At 39.3% G+C, this 25940-nt stretch overlaps 2 protein-coding genes across 2 annotated transcripts in view; one reads left to right on the top strand and one right to left on the bottom strand.

Moving 5' to 3' along the window:
• Positions 1-2091: 2091 nt before the first annotated feature.
• Positions 2092-25940, top strand: part of UBE2V2 (ubiquitin conjugating enzyme E2 V2) — a 50014-nt gene continuing 26165 nt past the window's right edge. Inside the window, exon 1 of the mRNA NM_001205115.1 lies at positions 2092-2127. Coding sequence (NP_001192044.1) covers positions 2112-2127 — 16 coding nt within the window. The 5' untranslated portion in view covers positions 2092-2111. The remainder of the gene's footprint in view (positions 2128-25940) is intronic.
• LOC100684842 (cytochrome c oxidase subunit 7B, mitochondrial-like) lies at positions 15602-15913 on the bottom strand. Its single transcript, XM_038579264.1, has one exon. It carries the CDS (start codon positions 15874-15876, stop codon positions 15634-15636), a length of 243 nt encoding a protein of 80 aa, XP_038435192.1. The 5' UTR covers positions 15877-15913; the 3' UTR covers positions 15602-15633.

Below are 25940 nucleotides of genomic sequence, written 5' to 3' on the forward strand. Positions count from 1 at the left end.
GAGATATATTAAATACCACCATAATGAGCCAAATAAGTGTAAAGTATGATGAGGGAGAAATAAAAAAACAAAGTGATTTGAAGGTTGATGTCATAACATACATTACCATAAACATGTACTAGAGAGGTACTAGAGATTTGGTTTTGAGTTTCTTCCCAGGCAGAGCCTGAGGAATACAAAATGCCTATAAAAATTATTTGCCTACTAGTAAAAAGAATACTTTCTCTTATGTTATAATTATCATAATAATGGCAACCATTTACTGTACACATTTGATGTGCCAGACACTATATTTAATGTATAAATCCTAAGATTACCCCTATTTCACTGCTGGGAAATTGTAGATTAAAGAGATTAAATGCCCTTTTTAAGGTCACAAGTTGACCAAGTAGCTGGACTTACATCTTTCTGGTTCAAAATCCAACATTTCTTCATTGCACACTGATGAGCCAAGTAAGCTGTGGTGGAAGGTGATGGGAGGACCTATATCCATGCTCACCTTGGCCTTTCCTGCCTCTCTTAGATTATTTTTTTTTTAAGATTTATTTATTTATTCATGAGAGACACAGAGAGAGAGGCAGAGACACAGGCAGAGGGAGAAGCAGGCTCCATGCAGGGAGCCCGATGTGGGACTCGATCCCGCCCCCACCAGGGATCAAGCCCTGAGGCAAAGGCAGCCACTCAACCGCTGAGGCACGGGCCTCCCAAGAGTAGAGTCTTTCTTTTTCCAAAGCTTCAGACACATATAAGAGATGGGGTAAATAAGTGTGTGGGATTGGGGATCCCTGGGTGGCGCAGCGGTTCAGCGCCTGCCTTCGGCCCAGGGCGCGATCCTGGAGACCCGGGATCGAGTCCCGCGTCGGGCTCCCGGTGCATGGAGCCTGCTTCTCCCTCCTCCTGCCTGTGTCTCTGCCTCTCTCTCTCTCTCATGAATAAATAAATAAATCTTAAAACAAAATAAGTGTGTGGGATGGAAAGAACTAAGAACCGCTAAAGCAAGCACCTGAGGCTGCCGCGTGCTACTGCAGCAGAGTCAGCCTCGACTCTCAGGAGCGGCAGCACAAGGGCAGCCAGGAACGAGAAGGGCCTGGGCTTGGGAATCAGAATGTCGTCCGGCTCCCGGCTCGGCCGTAACTGCTCGTAGATTCACGCTCTTAGGAAAGTAATCTAACTTCTTTCGGGTTTGGTTGTATTTCTTATCAAACGGGATGAAAGTATCAGATATTACCAATTACATTTGTGAGGACCGTATCGAGAACCATTACAGTTACGCAGTGACACTAAGGATGTAAAAACATTTGCTGTTTGAACAACATGCTTCCTAATTATTTACGAAGTTTAGAGTGTTTTCAGACCTCTGCAGACTTAGATATAGACTTTAGTGTTTCACTATCATGCCTATCTCACAAGTGAAATATGAACGCAATAAATTCATTTAATTCTAAGGGGTTCTTTAAATTTTCTAACGCCTTTGAATCATTTTTCAACACAGAATTGTCAATGCCCTATTTTGTTATAACTTTTAATAATATACTTCTCTTAATTCAATATATCAAAATATCTCAATAATCAATATAAAACATTCTTAATGAGATGTATCGTTGAACAAATTCAGGCTTTGCAAACCCGAGCTCCCTTACAGCACTTCTCGAGGCGCAGGCTCCTTCCTAACACACCCGGTTGCCATATTGGGGATTGCAGCCCACTGCACGAGCCTTTTTTTTTAATTAAAAAAAAAAATTTTCCCCCTCCCCTCCGCCGCACATGCCTTTAAGAAAATACTCACTTTGTATTTTCGCAGTACACTACGGTGACTCACTCAGCTTGGTGTCCCGATGAACTTTTCCTTTGCCTTTTCCTTGGAACCAATTGTAGAGCCCTGGGGAGGGGAGCCCGGGTTGGGGCTGGGGGCCCGGGTGCCGGCGGGGGCGGGGCGGGGCGGGGCGGGGCGGGGCGGGGCGGGGCGGGGCGGGGCGGGGCGGGGCGGGGCGGGGCGGGGCCGTGGCGACGCGCGCCGGGAAGCCGCGCGCTGAGGGGTGGGGCGGCGCGCTGCCGGAAGTGGCGCTGACGTCGCTGTGCGTGCATGCGGCGGCGTCGGGCTGCAGGAGAAGATGGCGGTCTCCACAGGTCGGTTCCCGGGTTGGGCTGCCTGCTGCCCCGCTCCACCCCGGCTTTGCCCCTCCTCCGGCTGCTGGCGGCCGGGCGCTGACTATGGGGGGGAATCTAGAGTGTGCCTTGTCGGACGCCGCGCTTCCTGTGGAGCGCAGCCCGGGCGCGGGGAGAGTCCGGGCGGGCCGGGCGCCGGCCAGGGCCCGGGGCGGTCGTCGGGGGCGGTGGGTCGTGCCTGCGCGTCGGCCGCGCGCTCGCGGCTGGGGGCGGGGTGGCTCCGGTGCGGGCGCGCTCGCGGGGTCTGGCGGGTGCGGATCCAGTGGCCGAGCCGGAGGTGTTGTGGGAGGGCCGAGAGGAGGCCCGAGGTGGGCGGTATCGGCCTCGCGTGCCCAAGGGTTTCGGGGTCGGGGGATCCTGGGCGGGCAGGGGCCGGCGTTCTCAGGGACAGGCCTCTATATGGGTGGCGGAGGGGAGGACTAAGGACGGGGACTGTCGCTTTTTGTAATAACGGAGAGACGATGACCATTCTTACCTGACTGAAGACGTACTGTCTTTTTATTCATTTAAACAACTTTAAATAAAATCTTAAGAAAAATAAATGCAAAACTGCAGTTCAAGTAAAATAAAGACCTAGAGCAAGGAAAAGCTAATTGAAGCAGTGGGTTTCTTAGGTCGTAGGCTTTTCAACTCTTCTCTCGTACTGGCTACAGTGTTTGTTTTCCTGTGAGCACAGAGGTTTTTTTTTTTTTTTAGCACAGATTTTTGAAGTTGATTATTTTTTTTGAAGTTAATTATTAATGCTGAGATTTTCCAAGCTTGACCATTTTAAAAAATGTTAAAATGAAAATGTTAAGTTTTATTACATAAACATACGTGTGATCTTTCATTTTTCCTAATCATTATTGAAACCAGGTTATAGAACAGTGATTTAATACTAAATGCCATCATTGCGTAATAAAACGAATTTCTAAATGTATATGTGCTGAGAAATGGAAGGTTGCAGTGTACGTTATTGGAACTTTTAATTTCTTTTTAAAAGATTTTATTAATTTATTCATGAGAGACACAGGGAGAGAGAGAGGCAGAGACACAGGCAGAGGGAGAAGCAGGCTCCAGTGCAGGGAGCCCGACGTGGGACTCGATTCCGGGTCTCCAGGATCACACCCCGGGCTGCAGGCGGCGCTAAACCGCTGCGCCACCGGGGCTGCCCCTGTTATCGGAACTTTTAAGATAATACCTCAAACTACGTTCAACATAAATTTTAATGAAAAATTATGTTTTAAGGCTCATCTTCATTATTTACAGATATTATAAGTGATGAAATCTTTAACAGTTTTAGCGCTGGGAAATATACTTGAGGTCAGAGAACTAGTAAAACAAAGATTATATAAAAAGTGAGATTTTACTGTTACAACTTTACTTGCTATTTGAAGTCCAGTGTGCTTGTGAACGGACCGTATCTTTGTAAGAGTTGTGCTTAGTATCTGTGGGTTCTTGAAAATTTAGTAATAGTGCATTTGATGTTTTTCATTTTGTTAATTGCACTGTTTTCCCTTAATATACATATTAGAAAGTGTGGAAATACTTTGAAAAGACCAAATAATAGGTATTAATGGCAGATACTTTTTGTTAACCACTTTTAGTTATTTTTAAGAGAGTCAAATAAAAATTATAAAGATGTTACTGATTATTGGCATATTTGCTTATACATTGGATACCTGTATTTTCTGGTTTATATTTCAGTATCACAATTGTTACATTTCACTCTTGAGATTTATGAACTTTGAAACATTAGCTTAATTAATAATGATGTAATTTAGGGATTTGAGTTTTCTTAAACCACTGCATTTCATTTTGAAACTATTGCAAAACTTGCCCTTGTATATTTCAGTATTTATTCATTTTTTGTGCCTTACATTATTGACAGTATTGTTGAACTGAGGTGGGTATGAGTGCAGAAGCAGCTTTGGACATTTTATTTTAATTTTTTAAAAGATTTTATTTATGAGAGAGAGAGAGAGAGGCAGAGACATAGGCAGAGAGAGAAGCAGGCTCCATGCAGGGAGTCTGATGTGGGACTCCGGGATTATGCCCTGAGCCAAAGGCAGACGCTCAACCGGTGCGCCACTCAGGTGTCCCTCCCTAGACTTTTTAAATTGCACTTTCTGTTGGCTGTATTTTTATATTCTTTGCTTCTTGGTGGTATGGAAGGGAAATAGTACCTGTATATTTGTGGAATAAATATGATGTAGCTGGAAATTTAAAATGAGATGAGACAGCTGGATGTAATTATGTGTTTTGGGGTGCCTGGCTGGCTCAGTCTGAGGAGCATGGGACTCTTGATCTCAAGGTCATGGGCTTGAGCCAACCGTTTTGGGTGTAGAGATTACTAAAAAAAAAAAAAACCCCCCAAAAACTGAAAAGAGTCATTTAAAAAATGTACATAGACAAAATAATTTTGGGTAAAAGTTATTTGATAGGCCAGAAAGTACAGACACTTGACAGATAATTTTTTTTGACAGCTATTTTTTAAAAAAATATTTTATTTATTTATTCATGAGAGACACCGAGAGAAAGAGAGAGAGGCAGAGACACAGGCAGAGGGAGAAGCAGGCTCCATACAGGGAGCCCGACGTGGGATTCGATCCCAGGGTTCCAGGATCATGCCCTGTGCTGAAGGTGGTGCTAAACCGCTGCGCCACCCAGGGATCCCTGACAGCTATTTTTTGATCTTTATTAAGGCATTATATTTTAATGTGCCTTATCTAAGTCATATGCTTTTACCCTTCCTTTTACTAGAAGAGAAATTGGGTAGAAAAAGTTCAAATTATGGGACGCCTGGGTGGCTCAGCGGTTGAGCATCTGCCTTTGGCTCAGAGCGTGATCCTGGAGTCCTGGGATCAAGTCCCACATCCGGCTCCCTGCATGAAGCCTGCTTCTCCCTCTCTCTGCCTGTGTCTCTGCCTCTCCTTGTGTGTCTCATGAATAAAAAAATAAAATCTTTAAAAAAAAAAAAAAGAAAAAGTTCAAATTAGAATGGGAACTGTAAGCTGAAACATACTTTGGCATACCATTTGGTCCTCTTATTTTCCGGGTGAGAAAACTGACCTAAAAAAATACAAGATTGTACATAGTGATGGATTCAGGATTAGAATTTGAGTGTTCTGTTATGAGGAACTGTGAGTTTGGAATAGTCCTCAGATCATGAATCTTCCTTTTAGGCTGGAGAGTGACTTTCACACTATTCTTTCTAGCAATATCTTTGTTTCAGACTATTAGATGCTTCTTATGAATGGAAATTGGGCTGGGGTAGAGACCCACTAGCTAGGATCCCCTTTTCCAAGAGGCAGAGTCACCTCTGGGGGTCAAGAGGATTTCATGGGACATAGCTTAAGAAGCACTACTTTATTTTTTAATTTAATTTTTTTTAAGAAGCACTACTTTAAGGAATAGAACATGTAGTACCTTTGATTCAAAAATTTAATTAGATCCTAGCGCTAAGGGTGCCTGAGTAGCTCAGTTTATTAATCATCTGCCTTCGGCTCAGGTCATGACCTTGGGATCCTGGGATTGAACCCCACATTGGGCTCCCTGCTCAGGAAGGAGTCTGCTTCTCTCTCAGCCCCTCCCCCTGCTCATGCGCTCGCATTCTCTCTCTCTCTCTCTCAAATAAAATTTTTTTAAAAAGGATCCTAGCACTTATAAAAGACATGTGTCTTATACTTATAAAAAAGTATAAGTACTTATAAAAAAGTATGTGTAATACTTTTCTAAAATAAATAAGTTTTAAATTTTAGAATAGTTTGTTTTACAGAGAAGTTGTGAAGATAGTATATAGAAGATTGTACATTAGAGTACCTAATGTATGTTTTCTATCTCAGAATCCCATTTGGGATACATTGTTATAAACATTTTAAAATTTCTTATCACTTAAGTTACACTAGTGTTAGAGTACGGTTCTGGGCTCTGAATGCAGATGACTGTAAAATATCTTTAAGTAATGAGAGGCTCAGGAAAAAATGGGAGTATTTTTTCTTTGATAGTGGATCTGTGTTAGCCATATGGTTGAAAAATGAAACCAAAATAAAACTTACTAATTACCTTTTTAAGAAGTGGGTAGCATTGTGTATATGGGAACAAGAACTAGATTAGCAGTCTTTAATTCCTCTGCTGCCCTGCATAGATTACTGTGGCATGGTTGGTAGACATATGCCACTGAATCTCTTAAGCCTTGCTTTCCCCATTCCTTATATGAAAAGGTTGGATAACTTGATTTTGTTTTCCCCATCTTCAAGATGAAGATATATGGGTAGAATTTGGGAGTAGTAACAGATGAGATCTGAATGGGAACTAAACAATAGGAGAGCTAAATTACTGTAGTCCAGTACATTTCCCCCCTTGAGACTTTAATAACTGGCCTGATAGATTTTTCTGTGTCTCTTAGGAACCTGGGTACTCTTGATAGACCCTTGATCTTGACAGTGTTAAATAAAACAACCTTACTGTCCTGTCCAGGCAGTCACCCCTTTGCACAGTACTGTAGAGTGGTAAAATGACCAAACAAACTGTTCAAAGCAAATTTTTTTAAAAGATTCTATTTATCTTTTTTGAGAAAGAAAGCATGAGCAGGGGGAAGGGAGAGGGAGAAGCAGACTTCCTGCTAAGCACAGAGCCCATGGGGCTTGATTCCAGAACCCCCAGATCATGACCTGAGCCAAAGTCAGGTCCCTAACTAACTTGAGCCACCCAGGTGCCCCCAAAGCAATTTTATTACTAAGTAAGAAAAATTATTACTCTGTGACCTTTGAAAATAATAGCTCAGACATTAAAAACTCTTTCTGTGGTTACCAGTGTATAAGAAAAGAAAAAAATTGTAAAAGTGAGATTTGTTTAGTACTGTAATTTAAACATGATACATTAAGAATTAGAGTGTTTTATTTGTAAACTTCTTGGGAGTAGTTTGAGCAATACTTTTTCTTCTCATCCTATAACTTATGACGTGGAGCAAGTATCTTTTCTGTGTTTTGGTGAATTGTCATAGTCCTAAATTGGAATCACTTCCAATATTTTACCCTCTTTGCTTTCAGTATTAGGAAATAATCTGAGACTTTCTTTATTGTGAAGTTTTTCACTTCCTCTGGAACACTGTCATCTTTTTCTTAAATTACTTTCGTCATTTACACCCATAAGCTCACATTCACAAAGTTCATGTGGCTGCTCATCTAGAGTCTCCAACATTTATGGTTGGGTGTTTCTTCTATAACTGTATTTACATTTGATTCATATTTCACTTTCGTGTTACCTGTTTTTCTTTCTTTGCTGCGCTTTCTTTCAGTTTTCATTTCTTTGCTGTACTTTGATCTTTGTCGGCTAACTTCCTTTTTTGGCTATTTTTATAGAATGTCACATGGGTTTATGACTGGCAGACAAGGAGGCAGTACTCCTAAAAGCTTTGCTGTCTGTATGTGACTAACAGATGTAGTGACCCATCACCAACAGATTTTAAAAGATGTGAAGTGATTGGCCACTGGTTAGGATGCTCTTCTGTTATTTACATAATGATTTATGGACTGGGGAACTAGCAGCAAAATTTATATATTTTTTTAAAGATTTATTTTTATTTATTTATGATAGACACACAGAGAGAGAGGCAGAGACACAGGCAGAGGGAGAAGCAGGCTCCATGCCGGGAGCCCGACGTGGGACTCGATCCCCGGACTCCAGGATCGCGCCCTGGGCCAAAGGCAGGCGCGAAACCGCTGAGCCACCCAGGGATCCCCAGCAAAATTTATACTTAAAGCAGTTACAGTTAGTAGACTGCTAACTGGAGCTTCAACTGTGCTAACTGAAAGTCCTGCAAACAGAAGATTATCCTTAGTGGAAACATCCACTTGACAATTATTTGGGGAGCTGTTTGACACAAAATTTCGAAGTGGATACATGAGGCTTTTAGACTAGAATAAAGAATAAAATTCAGTGTTCAAAAGTTTGTTTTAAATGTAGCTGACTTTTTAAAAGAGCTGATGCTTTTATAAATGAATCTGAGGTAATACTATAAGGTGGGACTTTAGGAGTGGCGTTTGTGAGTGACTTATTTGCAAAGTCTCCACTGATTTGTATAAGAGCAGGTGTTTCATGAATAAATAAATAAAATCTTAAAAAAAAAAAAAGCAGGTGTTATATTCAGTTTAAGTTAGAACTCAGCAATGTTTCAGACCACAGGAGGAAAATCCTTAAGGCCTGTTTATGCCTTTACATATGTTGAAATAGTAGTTCTGATGGAAAGCACCTTATGGGTCATCTGAGCTGTGGGCCAAGTTCTTTTTTTTATAGATGAGCGATGGAAATCTAGATATGAAATGACTTTCATAAGATTATTTAGCTAGATGTTGAGTCCAGAGCTAGTTTCTTGATTTCAAGTTTTTTTTATAGTACTTCTGTATTACACTGTATTCTATAAACTTTCTGTTTGCTTTTATTTTGTAGGAACCTAACAATGATTCCATAAATGAATGCCGTTAAAGATTTTTTTTTTTAATTTTATTTATTTATGATAGTCACAGAGAGAGAGAGGCAGAGACACAGGCAGAGGGAGAAGCAGGCTCCATGCACCGGGAGCCCGACGTGGGATTTGATCCCGGGTCTCCAGGATCGCGCCCTGGGCCAAAGGCAGGCGCCAAACTGCTGCGCCACCCAGGGATCCCGAATGCCGTTAAAGATTAAGACAAAAACACTTCAGAGAGTGTAATGGCATTATAAATAATTAAAACTACATGTTTTTTGTCTTGATTATGTTGAAAGAATAATAAAAAAATTTAAGACAATTGATAATCATAGCTAAATCTTGTTGCACATTTACACAAATCTTTTTTGTGAGCACAAATTCGGTATTGCAGGCAAATACACAGTCATTGTTTCTCTTGGTGATTCATTCATTCATTCATTCATTCATTCATTCATGAGAGAAACAGAGGGAGGGTCAGAGAGAGAAGCAGGCTCCAGCAGGGAGCCTGATGTGGGACTCGATCCCGGGTCTCCAGGATCAGGCCCTGGGCTGAAGGCGGCACTAAACCGCTGAGCCACCCAGGCTACCCCTCCCTTGGTGATTCTTACAAAATCTGACATTTTCCCTCTCAGCTTATTTTGGGGATTGGAGGAGAGGTTATTGGGAATGCTATGAGAGATTGATAGGAATTCATCTCTTTCAGAAGTAGGAAGCATAACCTAATGAGTTACCTTAAATGTTGCTCATAAATTGGTGATGTAGAACATTTTATTTTTAAAGCTTTTATTTATTCATGAGAGAGAGAGAGGCAGAGACGCAGGCAGAGGAAGAAGCAGGCTCCATGCAGGGAGCCCGACGTGGGACTCGATCCCGGGTCTCCAGGATCACACCGTGGGCTGCAGGTGGCACTAAACCGCTGTGCCACTGGGGCTGCCCCGATTTAGAACATTTAATACTGACTCCACTTTCTCCCATTCTTGCTCTTACCTACTTCTCCAGTTTGGGTGCCTCTGGACAGGATGGTGTATGCTCATCAGGTGAGAAGAACCTACTTCCAAGATTTGTGGGACTTATGACTGCTCAACAGCTATGTAATCTGGACTCCTTATTCTCCCCAGGGGTTTTGAAATAGTGTCTAAAATCCAGGGTACTAGGTGCTGGGTGGCTCAGTCAAGTTAAGCGTCTGCCTCTGGCTCAGGTCATGATCCTGCGGTCCTGGATTCAAGCCCCGGGTCAGGCTCCTTGCTCATGGGGAAGTCTGTTTCTCCTTCTCCCTCTGCCCCTCCCCCCACTCATGCTCTCTGCTCACTCTGTCTCAAATAAATAAGTAAATAAATAATCTTAAAAAAAATTTCAGTGTTCTCTGGAAAAAGGCCAGTTTTGCCCATGAAGTCCTTGACTATACCTTTGATTGGTTGATCACTGAGAAAGCTGAAGCTTCTGGGAGATGGAACTGTAAATAAATACTGAGTTTGGTCTCAGAAAATTACTCCTTTCTACTTGTTTTTTAAACCTTTGTTGAGTCAGAATTCATGTACCATACTCTTCACCTCTGTGTATATAATTCGTTGTTTTCTGATGTATTTGCAGATGTTTGCAACCGTTCGCTACCATCACCTTAGAACGTGTTTATTGCCCCCAAAACCCTATACACTTTAACCCTTACCATACTGTCCCTTCATCATTCCCTTCTAGCCCCTTCAACCACAAATTTATGTTCTGTTTCTGTAGATTTGCCCATTCTGGACTTTTATAGGGTATGTGATCTTTTGTGTCTGACTTCTTTTACTTAGTATAATGTTTTGAAGGTTCATCAATGTAGCATTTATCAATTATTCCTTTTAATGGCTGAATAATAGTATTCTATTTTTTTATGTATACTACATTTGATTTATCTATTCATTGCTGATTTGGATTGTTTCCACGTTTTGGCTATTATGAATAATGCTGCTATAAACACTTGTGTGCCAGTTTCTGTATGGATATATGTTTTCATTTCTTCTGGGTGTATGTCTAGGAGTACAATTGCTGGGTAATAGAATGGAAATTCTATTTTTAATTGTTTGAGAAACTGCCATACTGTTTTCCAAATGGAGAACATTTTATATTCTCACCAGTAGTTTATGAGAGTCCTGATTTCTCCACATTACAAACTGCCTGAATTTTCAATTCTAGCCATTCTAGTGGGTGTAATATGATCCTTCATTATGGTTTTGATTTGCATTTCCCTCATGACTAATGATGTTGAGCATTTTTTTATGTGCTTCTTGGTCATTTGTTGTCTGAAGAAATGTCTGTTCAGATTCTTTGCTCATTTTTAAATTAGGCCATTTTTTTTAATCACTGACTTAGAATGCTTTATATATTCTATACACAAATTTCTCCCATTTTGTAGGTTATCATTTCACTTTTTTGATGGTGTTCTTCAAAGCCCAAAAGTTTTGTTTTCATTAAGTCCAATTTATCTATATTTCTAGTTTATTAAGATGCAAAGTATGGCTTTTGGTAAGTATTTCATTGTCTAGTTGGTTCTTTAAAAATGTCTTCACTTGATTTTAGCCAAAAGGAGGAGAAGCGATGACATAATGTAACTTCTAACTGATCTGGTTATGATTATGTAGGAGTCCATGCTTCCTCTTGCCAGGTATGAGGTTTAACCTTATTAAAAAAAGTTAAATAGGTAGATAAAAAGCATTCTCTAAGCAGTCTGTGCTTTGTAAGTACTGTGATTATGATGAGTATTTTTCAGTTTAGTGACTGGAATGTTACTGAAAAATATAAACAATACATAGGTTGATTTACTATTTGTTATTTATGCTAGCATCACCTGTTAACCTAATTTATCAGTTGTAGTTTACTAACCTATATTGACGTAAGTGGTTATTTCCCGAGAGGAAATACTTAAGTTGTAAAGTTTTTACTTTTCTTAAGTGTTTACCTTACAAACAGCAATTTGGAGGGATATTTACTTATTTTGCTTAATATGGTTTTCTGACTGCAAGCTAACAACTTACAGGAGAGCAGTTACACTCATTTAAATGGTCTCTGTCAGAAGATCTCGTAACTTCTAGAGTATATGCCGTTCTTAATTTTACTTAGAAATTAATACTAGAGAGGAACCAGGGTATATTGTAGCTTACCTAACTTTCCTCCACTTCTTAGTTTATTCTAAGGGAAATGTCTTTTCCTAGTCCTAGAATAAACATTGTTAGCTGCTTTTCTGGAGAATAGTAAATAACTTCTGTATTCTCCCTTGGTTTGCCTATCTCATTGAGTTATCTGTAGTGTATCTGAGCAAAGTCTTAACAGCTTACTGCATTGTATTTGAATGTTGAATGTATCTCTTATATGGTTGTCTTCACTGACATCTGAGTGTGAGACCTTGGGGAAAGGATTCTGTCTTGGTGTTCAGAATGGGCAGCATCTGCTACAGGACTAGTCGATAAGCGTTGAGAGAAAGAATGAAAATAAGCATCTGCTATAAATTCAAGTGTTTTTTGAGTGCTGTCATTTTCTTATGGTACAGTTTCTATTTAAGAGATTTAATAATGAGAAAATAAATGGTTCAAGTAAAATCTAGCATTCCCTCTTTGTAAATTGTAATGTTTTGCTCATAAATTCTGTTTTTAGTTTACTTTTCTGAAGTAAAACAGTCCTAAAAGATTTTGTTCAAATACATTGATTAAACACATTAAGCTGATTATTTTATCCTTATATACTTGAGTTAATATGCAGCACATAATTATATGAATGAATTCATATGTATGCACAATTTTTGGGGAGTGTCCAGAGGCAGAGTGGTGTTGGTTGTAACCTAGAATACCAGTAGCATAATTCATATTCTGTGCAAAATACATTTCCCAAACCCCAGGATTGTGATACTTTGCAAACCTTATATTCTATAGGTTTTTCCACCTGTATTTGAAGGTATAGCACAGATGCTTCAGATGTACAATATTTGATTTGAGTTGTTTTTTTCCAGATACTTTTATTTACTATGTTTTATCATTTCTTTTTTTTAAAGATTTTATTTGAGAGACAGCATGAGAAGGTTGGGGGGGAGGGGTGTGGAAAGAGAGGGAAAGCAGTCTCCCAGTTGAGCTCAACATGGGGCTTGATCCCAGGACCCTGAGATCGTAACCTGAGTTGAGGGCAGATGCCTAACTGACTGAGCCACCCAGGCGCCCCATGTTTCATGAGTTCTAAGGTATTTTAACGTCTGAAAAAGTGTATGTTGGGGATCCCTGGGTGGCTTAGCAGTTTAGCGCCTGCCTTTGGCCCAGGTCGTAATCCTGGAGACCTGAGATCGAGTCCCGCGTCGGGCTGCCTGCATGGAGCCTGCTTCTCCCTCTGCCTGTGTCTCTACCTTTCTCTTTCTCTGTGTCTCTCACGAATAAATAAAATTAAAAAGAAAAAGAAAAAAAAAGTGTATGTTGTGTAGTTTAGTTTGTAGTGTTAATTTTTTTGTTAATTTCTTATTCCATCATATAGTTGATGGTATCTTAGACTTAGATGAAAGAAAATACTTAAAACCTATTACAAAGCATTTAGTGAGGTGAATATATACCAAATTTTAAAGTACAGAGTTCTACAAACATGTTAACATGTGTTCTCATTTCTTTCTTTCTTTTTTTTTTTTTTTAAAGATTTATTTATTTATGGTAGACATAGAGAGAGAGGCAGAGACACAGGAGGAGGGAGAAGCAGGCTCCATACAGGGAGCCTGATGTGGGACTCGATCCCAGAACTCCAGGATCACGCCCTGGGCCAAAGGCAGGCGCTAAACCGCTGAGCCACCCAGGGATCCCTGTGTTCTCATTTCTTAATTGAATATTAAGCAATTGTTATAAACCTAATATATTCCAAGGGCGCTTGAATGGCTTAGTTGGTTAAGTAAGTGCCCGACTCTTGATTTGGCTCAGGTCATGAATTTTAGGATCCTGAGATTGAGCCCTGCATTAGACTCTGCACTCAGCAGTTTATTCTCCCTCTCTCTCTCTGCCTGCCCCCTTTGGTGTGTGTGCATGTGCATGTGCATGTTCTCTCAAATAAAATCTTTAAAAAAATATATTTTAGGGACACCTGGGTGGCTCAGCAGTTGAGCAGCTTCGGCTTAGGGCCTGATCCCAGCATCCGGGATCAAGTCCCACATTGGGCTCCCTGCATGGAGCCTGCTTCTTCCTGTGCCTGTGTGTCTGCCTCTCTCTCTGTGTCTCTCATGAATAAATAAATCTTTAAAAAAATAAAAATAAAAATAAGGGCAGCCTGGGTGGCTCAGTGGTTTAGTGCTGCCTTCAGCCCAGGGCGTGATCCTGGAGATCTGGGATCGAGTCCCACGTCTGGCTCCCTGCATGGAGCCTGCTTCTCCCTCTGCCTGTCTCTGCCTCTCTCTCTCTCCCTGTGTCTCTTATGAAAAAATAAAATCTTAAAAAATAAAAATAAAAAATATGTACTAGTGAAAAATATTTTTAATCTCATGCAATTTCTTGAGATATTTTAGAGACAAGTTAAAATTGCTGTACATGATAAATCTTCATTTCAGCAAAGGAATATTCTGATTTTTTGTGACTCTTGTAAATGTAGTTTTTATCATTAAATCAGTATTTGTATTATCAGTTCATACTATCTGATGGATATAATTCCATTCTAAAGTTTTTTGTAATGTAAATCATATGCCTTGATGTCAATTCTGTATTGACATTTTTGACATTCTTGATGATAGTATTTATAGTGGGATTATGATTTCTGGTTTTGAAAAAGCTAGTGGGATTATAGGAAATTATGGAATGGGTTTTTTCCTGAGTGAAGAACTGTGAATAAGGATTAATGATTCAGTCATATTTGTTCCTTTGCTGAATGAGTGGTCAGAGCTAATAGGATGATAGGCCTACTCAACTAGGAATTCCGCTGATGGTGCATGGAAGACTGAGTGCACATAGTTTAAAACAGAGGGCAGTAAAGACACAGAATGTCTTCATGTACTTTTCTAAAATATTCTGCTTTTAATAACATAGTAAGGTAAAAAGGCCTAGTGAGTTTATTTTTTTATTTTTATTTTTTATTTTTTTTAAAGAGTTTATTTATTTATTCATGAAAGACACATGGAAAGAGAGGCAGAGACATAGGCAGAGGGAGAAGCAGGCTCCCTGCAAGGAGCCTGATGTGGGACCTGATGCTGGATCCTGGGATCATGCTCCGAGCCGAAGGCAGACGCTCAACCACTGAGCCACTCAGGCACCCCAGGCCTAGTGAGTTTAAAGCAACATTTGTTCATATCTTTGGGTTCATATTGATGAACATTTGAAAACTTCTGATAAATACAATCAATGTATATGTGTTGTTATTAGGCCTGTTTTTTTCATTTCTATAATTACTGTAATTCATGTATTTTATTATCTTATTAAGTTTTTATTTTAATTCCAGTTAGTAAACATACAGTCTTGTGTTAGTGTCAGGTGTACAATATAGTGATTCAGCACTTCATGTATCACCTGGTGCTCATTGCAAGTGCACTCCTTAGACCTCATTACCTTTTTAACCACATCCTCCCAACCCATTCCACTTTGGGAACCATCAGTTCTGTGTAAGACTCAAGTTTTCGATTTCTGTCTCTCTTTTTTATTTCCCCTTTGCTCATTTTTTTTTAAAAGATTTTATTTATTTATTCATGAGAGACACACACAGAGAGAGAGAGAGGCAGAGACAAAGCAGAGGGAGAAGCAGGCTCCATTCAGGGAGCCTGATGTGGGACTCGATTCCAGAACTCCAGTATCTCATCCCGGGCTAAGGCATGCGCTAAACCGCTGAGCCACCCGGGCTGCCCTGCCCATTTGTTTCTTAAGTTCCATATATGAATGAAGTCATAGGGTATTTGTCTTTCTCTGACTTATTTTTTTTTTGAAGGTTTTAAATGTACTTTATTTCTTAAATCATGCCATATTTTAGTGGGTGCACAGTGCTTTCACTTGGCATCAATTAGGAGTTGGTTTTGAAACAATTCATTATTACACCAGCTGGGATTACTGATCCCTCCATTCCTTTGGGGTGACTCTGCCAACAGGGGACAGGTTCCATTCTATTCCAATTTGTGCTGCTGTATATGCCCATACAGCAATACAGAAAGTGGCTCCACTAGCTAATACAGCATTACCATATTTATCATGGAAATCAGGTGCCCATTTCTGGTGACTCTGCCTTGCCATTGTTTGTGGAATGCTTTGAACTCCGAGATGACTTAGAGCGATTCTGGCCATGGGAAACATCCTGGAGCTGAAGGCAGAACGGTGCAACTGCGGTTACTGCTTTGCTACAACTTCATGCCAAGTACCCTTGCAAAGAGCCCTGAAAAACAAAAATCTCTGACTTATTTTTTGATTAGCATTGTATTCTCTAGCTCCATCCATGTTGCAAATGGCAAGATTTCCTTGTTTTATGGCTGTTACACACACACACACACACACACACACCGTCTTCTTTATCCTTTCATCACTCATTGGACACTTCACCTGCTTTCATATTGTAGTTATTGTGAATGATGATGGTATAAACATAGGGGTGCATGTATTCCTCCCCCCCCTTTTTTTTGCATGTATCCCTTTGAATTAGTGTTTATGTATTCTTTGGGTAAATAACCAGTGTTGGAATTGCTGGATCATAGGATAGTTCTATTTTTAACTTTTTGAGGAACCTTCATACTGGTTTCCACAGTGGCTGCACCAGTTTTTATTCTCAAAGGCAGTACAGGAAGGTTTTTTCCCCTCTGCATTCTTAGCAACACCTGTTTTTTTGTTGTTGTTGATTTTAGCCATTTTGACAGGTGTGAGATGACCTCTCATTGTATTTCTGATGCTAAGTAATGTTGAGAATGTTTGTTAGCCATCTGTATGTTAGCCATCTGTATGTCTTCTTTGGAGAAAGGTCTGTTCATGTCTTCTGCCCATTTTGAAGTTGGATTGTTTGTTTTTTGGATGTTAAGTTCTTTATGTATTTCAGTATTTATCAGATGTCATTTGAAAATACCTTTTCCTATTCCATAGGTTGCCTTTTAGTTTTGATTTTCCTTCGTATGCAGAAAAGTTTATTTTATTGTAGACCCAATAGTTTGTTTTTGCTTTATTTCCTTTGCCTAGACATAGCTAGAAAAAAGTTGGTATGGCTGATATGAAAGAAGTTACTGCCCGTGTTCTCTTAGGATTTTTATGGTTGCAGGTTACACACTTAGGTCTTTAACTCATTTTGAATTTACTTTTGTGTATGGTATAAGAAAGTGGTCCAGTTTCTTTTGCATATTGATGTCCACTTTTCCCAACACCATTTGTTGAAGAGACTTTTTCTCATTGGGTGCTCTTTCCTACTTTGTCAAAGATTATTGACTATATAGGTGTAGGTTTATTTCTGGATTTTCTATTCCATTCCATTGATTTATGTGTCTCTTTCTGTGCCAGTACCATACTGTTTTGGTTACTACAGCTTTGCACTTTAACTTGAAAACTTATATTGTGATACTTCTGTTTTTTTTTTTTTCTTTTTCAAAAGTGCTTTGGTTATTCAGGATGTTTTATGGTTCCACGTAAATTTTAGATGTGGTTCTAATTCTGTGGAAATTGCTGTTGGTATTTTGATAGGGGTTGCATTAAATGTGGAGATTGTTTTTGGTAGTATAGTCATTTTAACAATACTTGTTGGGCAACCTGGTTGGCTCAGTGGTTTAGCGCCGCCTTCAGTCCAGGGCATGATCCTGGAGACCCGGGATCAAGTCCCACGTCAGGCTCTCTGTGTGTGTGGAGCCTGCTTCTCCCTCTGCCTGTGTCTCTGTGTCTCTTTCTCTCTCATGAATAGATGGTTAACAATACTTGTTTTTTTAATCCATCAGCGTGGAATGTTTTTCCATTTTTTTTTGTGCCATCTTGAATTTCTTTCATCAGTAGTTTACAGTTTTCAGAGTATGGGTCTTTCACCTTTTTGGCTAGGTTTATTCCTAGGTATCTTATTGTTTTTAGTGCAATTGTAAATGATATTTCTGCGTCATTTTTGGTGTGTAGAAATGCGGGCAGCCCGGGTGGCTCAGGGATTTAACGCCCGTCTTCAGCCCAGGGTGTGATCCTGGAGACCTGGGATCGAGTCCCACGTCGGGCTCCCTGCATGGAGCCTACTTCTCCCTCTGCCTTGTGTCGCTGCCTCTCTCTCTCTCTCTCTGTGACTCTCATGAATAAATAAATAAAATCTTAAAAAAAGCAGTAGGTTTCTACACATCGATTTTGTATCCTGCGACTTTATTGAATTCGTTTATCAGTTCTAGAAGTGTTTTGGGTGGGTTCTTTCATGTTTTCTATATAGAGTATCATGTCATATGCAAATAGTGAAAGTTTTGCTTCCTCTTTATCAGTTTAATTGCCTTTTATTTCTTTTTTTTTTTTTTAATTTTTTTTTTTTATTTATTTATGATAGTCACAGAGAGAGAGAGAGAGAGAGAGGCAGAGACACAGCCAGAGGGAGAAGCAGGCTCCATGCACCGGGAGCCTGACGTGGGATTCGATCCCGGGTCTCCAGGATCGCGCCCTGGGCCAAAGGCAGGCGCTAAACCACTGCGCCACCCAGGGATCCCTGCCTTTTATTTCTTTTGTAGTCTGTTTGCTATGGCTAGAACTTCCAGTACTGTTAAATAACTGGTGAGAGTCTTATTCCTGACCTCCTGACCTTAGGGGAAAAGCTCTCAGTTTTTCTTCATTAAGGATGATGTTAGCTGTGGAATACAATTCATGTATTTAATTTAATTTAATTTTTTTAGAGAGATGGGAGGAAGTGGGAGAGAGAGAATCCAATGTGGGGCTGGATCTCATGACTTTGAGATCATGACCTGAACCACAATCAAAGAGTCAGGTGCATAACTTACTGAGCTACCCAGGTGCTCCTAATTCATGTCTTTTAAAGTGATTTTATGTAATGTTTTAAATATATGACATAACTACCTGAATGTATGGCAGTTGACCTCTAAGTTTTTGCACTGCTAACCATTTTTCTCCAGAGTACTTTTTCACTTGCTCTTCTCACCTTTACCATCTATGACTGTATAGCAAATCACTGTATAACTTAGTGGCTTCAAATGTGATGATTGGCTGGGCCTATTGTTCAGGTTTCTTGATTCAATTAGGACTGGCCATTGTCTGGCCTGTTTGACTTCTTAACATCCTGGTAGTGTCTTAATTGATGGTTGGCTTCCAAGAGAGCTAAACAGAAGAGAAGCCACCAGGCTTCTGAGAATGCTATTTCCACAACTACACCAACATCACTTTACCATATTCTGTCAAAATAAGTGGCAAGGCCTTCCAGATTCAAGCAGAGGGGAAATAGTCTCCAGCCCTAATGGCGGGGAGGGCTATGTCCTGAGAGAGGAGAATTATTCATAGCTGGCTTTGGAAGCAGTCTACACTCCTGTGTTTTGTTCTTGAGGACAACATAACTTGAAATTTGAAGTTAAAGCATATGAATACAAATTCTTTTTTTTTTTTTTAAGATTTTATTTATTTATTTATTCATGAGAGACACAGAGAGAGAGAGGCAGAGACACAGGCAGAGGGAGAAGCAGGTTCCATTAAGGGAGCCTGACGTGGGACTCCATCCGGGGTCCCCAGGATCAGGCCCTGGGCTGAAGGCTGCGCTAAACTGCTGAGCCACCCGGGCTGCCCCTGAGTACAAATTCTTGTTACGTTTGTCAAATTACCTCTTTTAAAAAAAAAAAAAAAAAAATTATTTATTTATTGTCAAATTACCTCTTAAGGTAGAATTGATTTCCAGTGGTATAAAGTTATGTATACTACATATATTTTTCTCACAGTTTTACCAGCATTGTGTTTAGCATGTTTTAAATTTTATTTTTGGGTGGATGCATAATTTCATCATTCTTTAGTTTGCCAATTTTTTAAAGAATTTTTAAATTTGGTTTATTTTCTTGTATCATTTGTATTTCATGTGTATGAAATATATATTCTTTATTGTTATAGATATTTGTGGCCATTTACTGCTTGTTCAGGGAACTGGTTATTGATATTAGGAGATTTTTAAATACTTTAAATAAGTACTGAAATCAAGTTGAAAATTTTTAACTTTAATGCTTTTTGCCTTTTTTTTTTTTTTTTTTTTTTAATAGGATAGGGTCTTGTCCAATGTTCTGAAACAGTCCTCTGGATGAAATGAAGGAAGGTTAAATGGGAGGAAAATGAGACTACCTCTCAGTGGGAGGAATAGCAGATAATTTCTGGCTTCCTTTAATGTGCCACCAAATACAATGACTCTTGACTATTTTGTTTGCAAGTTAATAGATAAAAGAATCATGAATCTTTAGAAAGTAAAACTATAGCATAACAAAACTGCATTTGATCTTTGGTTTAAAGGCAGTTCAGGAATCATATAGGTAAGTTGTTTTGTTTTAAAATTGATTGGTGATACCTTGCTTTTTCACGGAGATCAAGAATCATAAATTTGGGAATAATGTGGCTCAATAAGGATTTTGAACCAGAAAATGGAGATAAGGGCAGAGAAAAGGCAAAGGATTTCTTCTTCCTGTTGCCTGTTCTTTCTACCCAGTCTGGTGGATTTCCTCCTGTAGTAGGCTTTTATGTGTTGTTGGTCAGTCATTGAGATTTGTTGGGATGGACAAAAGGTTGTACGTCACTGATGTAGTTTAGTTCTACATTTCACACTGAAGTGTGCAAAGTGTAAAAGAAAACACTGTTTACTCAGGGTCATCTGGCTAGTTTCCTATTAATGAAAATACTAAAATGTTAATGAAAAATTTGTGTTGTTCCTTCTTGTTTTTAGCACTTCTCATAATCTGATTTCTGTGTCTTGCTCCCCTGTTAAACTATAAGCTGCAAGAGGCCTGGGACCATGGTTGTCAGTGGTAGATCCCAATGGCCTTGCAGAGTTCCTAGCTTGTAGTTGATTTTTATTTTGGTTAATTGGAAGTAAATACAATTACAGAATTACAATACAATGAATCAGTTTTCTTAGTTTAGGCACTTAACTTTTCTTTATCTTTTATCACTACTGATAGTATTTTCCTCTTCCTTCCTTATCATGCTTAATGCCCACCCCTTACCCCACCTCTTACTGCAGGTAAAGTCTGAGTTTGCAAGTGCACCTTGTCCTTTCTTTGTTGAGCCCCATATTCCAGGTCATATCTGGCTCTTTGCTCATTCACCCTCAATTACTGTACCCAAACATTGCCCATCATTCTCTCTCTCATGTTCTGCCACCCCTTTTTTTGTGATGTTCCTCCTTTTAAAAGACAGATTTTAAACAGCAGAAAAAAATTGGGAATACAGGGCAGCCTAGTGGCTCAGCGGTTTTGCACCGCCTTCAGGCCCAGGGTATGATCCTGGAGACCCGGGATGGAGTCCCACATCGGGCTCCCTGCATGGAGCCTGCTTCTCCCTCCGCCTCTGTCTCTGCCTCTCTCTCTCTCTCTCTCTCTCTCTCTCTCTCTATTTCTCATGAATGAATAAATTTAAAAAAATCTTTTAAAAAATTGTGAATACACATATATCAACCACTAGCTCTCTCAAAATCTAATAAATTATTTTTGCTTCAGATTGTTTTCGAAGAAGTAAAATGTTATCAGTATCCTTCTAAGTACTAGGCCTCTTCCTCTTTGCCCAGAGGTAATTGCTATCCTGATTTTGGAGTATATTGCACAAACATATTTATACTTTTGCTGCATATGTAAGTACTTAGGAACAATATAAAGATCTATTTATATGCGGCTTTTGAGCGGGTTTATATTTTCTTAAGTTTTTTCAGTTCATTCATCAAAGTAGTTGTACTAGTTTATTCTCATTATCAGCAGTGAATGAGATGGAAAGAACCCAGATGTCCATCAACAAGAAACAAAACAGAGTTGCTTCAGGTGATCTCTTTAATACCCATCACCCAGTGACCCGAACCCACCACCTTACTCCCCTCTAGCAACCCTCAGTTTCCTATAGTTAAGAGTCTCTTTTGTTTTGCCTATTTTTATTTTTTTTCTTCTCCTGTTTCTCTGTTTTGTTTCTTAAGTTCCATATATGAGTGAAATCATATGGTAGTTATCTTTTTCTGATTAACTTATTTTGCTTAGCATAACACTCTCTAGTTCCATCCAGGCCCTTACAAATGGTAAGATTTCATTCTTTTTGATGGCTGAGTCCTATTGTGTGTGTATATATATATATATATATATATATACACATACATATACCACATATTTATCCATTCATCTGTTGATGGACATCTGGGTTCTTTCCATCTCTTAGTTGTTGTGGATATTGCTGCTATAAACTGAGTGCATGTGCCCCTTCAAATCACTGTATCCTTCGAATCACTGTTTGTATTCTTTAGGTAAATACTTAGTAGTGAAATTGCTGGGTCTTAACAGTAGCTCTATTTTTAACTTTTTGAAGACCCTTCACACTGTTTTCCAAAGTGGCTGCACCAGTTTGCATTCCCACCAAGAGCGTAAGAGGATTTCCCTTTTTCCACATCCTCACCAACATCTGTTGTTTCCTGAGTTGTTCATTTTAGCCATTGTGATTGGTGTGAGGTGGTATCTTATTTTGGTTTTGATTTGTATTTCCCTGATGCTGAGTGATGTTGAGCAGCTTTTCATGTATCTGTTGGCCCTTTGTATATCTTCGTTAGAGAAATGTCTGTACATGTTTTCTGCTTGTTTCTTGACTGGATTTTTTTTTTTTTTTTGGGGGGGGTGTTAAGTTTGATAAGTTCTTTATAGATTTTGGATACTTAACCCTTTATCTGATGATCTATTTGCAAATATCTTCTCCCATTCTGTAAGTTGCCTTTTAGTTTTGTTAATGTTTCCTTTGTTGTGCAGAAGTTTTTAAATCTTTTTTTCTTTAAAGATTTTACTGATTTATTCATGAGAGAGACACACAGAGATAGGTAGAGATATAGGCAGAGGGAGAAACAGGGTCTTTGCAGGGAGCCTGATGCTGGACTCAATCCCTGGACCCCAGGATCATGCCCTGAGCTGAAGGCAGACGCTCAACCACTGAGCTACCCAGGCGTCCCAAAAGCTTTTTATCTTGATGAAATTTCTATAGTTCATTTTTGCTTTTGTCTTTATTGCTTTTGGAGGTGTGTCTAGCAAGAAGTTGCTGTGGCCAAGGTCAAAAAAGTTTCTGCCTGTTTTCTAGGATTGGGTGGATGCTTGCCTCACATTTAGGTCTTTCATGCATTTTGAGTTTATTTTTGGATATGGTGTAAGAAAGTGGTCCAGTTTCATTCTTCTGCATATGGCTGTCCAATTTCCCAACACCATTTGTTGGTGACTGTCTTTTTTCCATTGGATATTCTTTCCTGCTTTGTGGAAAAGTAGTGGATCATAGAGTTAAGGTTCCATTTCTGAGTTCTCTGTACTGTTTCATTGATCTGTGTGTCTGTTTTTATGCTAATACCACACTATCTTGATGATCACAGCTTTATAATACAGCTTGAAGTCCTGGAATTGTGACGCCTCCATCTTTGGTTGGTTTCTTCCCCTCCCTCCCTCCATTCTTCCCTTTCTTCAATTTTATTTATTTGACCGAGAGAGAGCGTGCACATGGGTACACAAGCAGGGAGAATGGCAGGGAGAGGGAGACGAGGAAGCAGAAGCAGGCTCCTCACTGATCAAGGAGCCTGGTTGGGGCTGGATCCCAGAAGCTTGGCATCATGACCTGAACCAAAGGCAGAAGCTTAACTGACTGAAGCACCCTGTCTTTTTTCAGCATTCCTCCGGCTATTCGGGGTCTTTTCTGATTCCATACAAATTTTAGGATTGTGTGTTCCAGCTCTGTGAAAAATGCTGATGGTATTTTGATAGGGATTGCATTGAATGTGTAGGTTTTGGGTAGCATAGATGTTTTAACAATGTTTATTCTTCCCATCCATGAGCATGAATGTTTTTCCATTTGTGTCTTCCTCAATTTATGTCATAAGTGATCTGTAGTTTGCTGAGTACAAATCTTTTATCTTTTTGGTTGGGTTTATTCTTAGGTATCTTACTGTTTTGGGTGCAATTATAAATGGGATCTATTGCTTGATTTCTCTCTTTGCTGCTTAATTGTTAGTGTATAGAAATGCAACGGACTTTTATGCATTGATTTTATATTCTGCGACTTTGCTGAATTCCTTTTATCAGTCTAGCAATTTTTGGGTGGAGTCTTTTGGATTTTATACATACAGTATCTGTGAAGAGTGAGTTTGACTTCTTTTTTTGCTGATTTGGATGTTTTTTATTTCTTTTTATTGTCTGATTGCTGAGGCTAGGATTTTCAGTACTCTTTTGAACAACAGTGGTGAGAGTGGACATTCCCTTTTGTGTTCCTGACCTTAGATAAGGGAAAGCTCTCAGTTTTCCCCCATTGTGGATGATAGTTACTGCTGTTATTTCGTGTATAGTCTTTATGATGTTGAGGTATGTTCCCTCTATCCCTACGTTGTGGAGTGTTTTTTATCAAGAAAGGATGCTGTATTTTGCCACATGCTTTTTCTGTATCTTCTGGGAGGATCATATGGTTCTTATTGTTTAAAAAATTAATATAGTGTATCACATTGGTTGATTTGCAGATATTGAATCACTCCTGCAGCCCAGCAATAAATCCCACTCCTGGTGGTTGTGGTGAATAATCCTTTTGATGTACTCTTGGATTCTATTAGCTAGTATTTTGGTGAGAAATATTTTTTTAAGATTTTATTTATTTATTTACTCATGAGAGAGAGGCAGAGACACAGAGGGAGAAGCAGGCTCCAAGCAGGGAGCCCGATGTGGGACTCAGTCCTGGGCCAAAAGCAGGCGCTAAGCCTCTGAGCTACCCAGGCATCCCCCCACCCCACCCCACCCCACCCTTTTTTAAGAGGTGAGAATTTTTGCATCTGTGTTTATCAGGGTCTGTACTTCTTTTTGGTGGAGTCTTTGTCTGGTTTGGGGATCAAGATAAAAGAGTTTGGAAGTTTTCTTTCCATTTCAATTTTTTTGGAAGAGTTTGCAAAGAATAGGTATTTTTCTTTTTTTTTTTTTTTTCTTTTGGTATTTTTCTTTATATGTAGAATTCCCCTGGGAAGCTATCTAGTCCAGTATGTCATTCAAAGCCCTTGTTCCCTTGTTGATATTCTGCTTGGGTGTGCCTATTTCTGTGAGTGTAGTGTTAAAGCCCTCTACTATTATTTAGCCTTGTATTATTGTCAGTGAGTTGCTTTAGGTTTCTTATTATTTGATTTATATATTTGGGTGCTCTCATGCTAGGGACATAAATTTTTATGATTGTTAGGTTTTCTTGTTGATAGATCCCTCACAGGGAGCTCGATGTGGGACTCGATCCCGAATCCCGGAATCATGCCCTGAGCTAAATGTAGACGCTCAACCGCTGAGCCACACAGGTGTCCCTCTCTTTATCTTTGTATTTTGGTAGTTTCACTATAATATGTGGAGGTGTTAACCTATTTTTGTTGATTTTGAGGGGAGTTCTCTGTGCCTCTTGAACTTGAATGCCAGTTTCCTTCCCCACATTAGGGAAGTTCTCAGCCATAATTTGTTCAGTAAACTTCTGCCCCGTTTTCCCGCTCTTCTTTTGAACTCCTATAATATGTATATTATTTTGCTTTATGAAATCGCCTAGTTGTCTATCTTCTTGATCTAATAGTTTTCTTTCCCTCTTTTTTTTTCAACTTCATTATTTCCTATAGTTTTATTTTCTCTATTACTGATTCGCTCTTCTCTTTGTTCTTCCTCATTTTTATGGCCTCCCCTGGAGATTGCATCTCGGTTCTTCCATTTGTTCAGGCTACGTTTGTAATTTCAGCCTGATTGGATTTTAGTTCTTTTATCGCCACAGTAAAGGATTCTCTAGTGTCTTTTACGCATTTTACAAGCCCACCCAGTATCTTTTTTTTTTAAAGCCCACCTAGTATCTTAATATTCGTTTTAAATTTTAGTTCAGACATCTTATATCTGTATTAACTCCCTTGCTGTGAGTACTATCTTCCATTCATTCTTTTGGGGTCATTTTCTCTATCTCATCAAGTCTGGGAAAGAAAAGAAGAGAGAAAAAGAATAAAACCATAAATAACACCACTAACAAAAAATCCACCCCCCAAACTAGATCTTGAGTGTTTTTGGTGTGCTTGATAAACTAGATCCCAAAATAAGAAAGAAAAAGTATATAAAATAAAACAAAATACAATGAAGGGAACCAAAAAACTAAAAAAAAAGTGGTATGTATAAAAATGAAAAGAATTAAAAAAGAAAAAAGTGAGACAGTATGTGAAGAAGTAGTAGTAAAAGACTAAAGAA

Source organism: Canis lupus, chromosome 29, assembly GCF_011100685.1.
Source record: "Canis lupus familiaris isolate Mischka breed German Shepherd chromosome 29, alternate assembly UU_Cfam_GSD_1.0, whole genome shotgun sequence".
NCBI lineage: Eukaryota > Metazoa > Chordata > Mammalia > Carnivora > Canidae > Canis > Canis lupus.

Coding starts and splice junctions, on each gene's coding strand:
- LOC100684842 (XM_038579264.1), bottom strand. CDS start 15,876: ATGTTTCCCATGGCCAGAATCGCTCTAAGTCATCTCGGAGTTCAAAGC.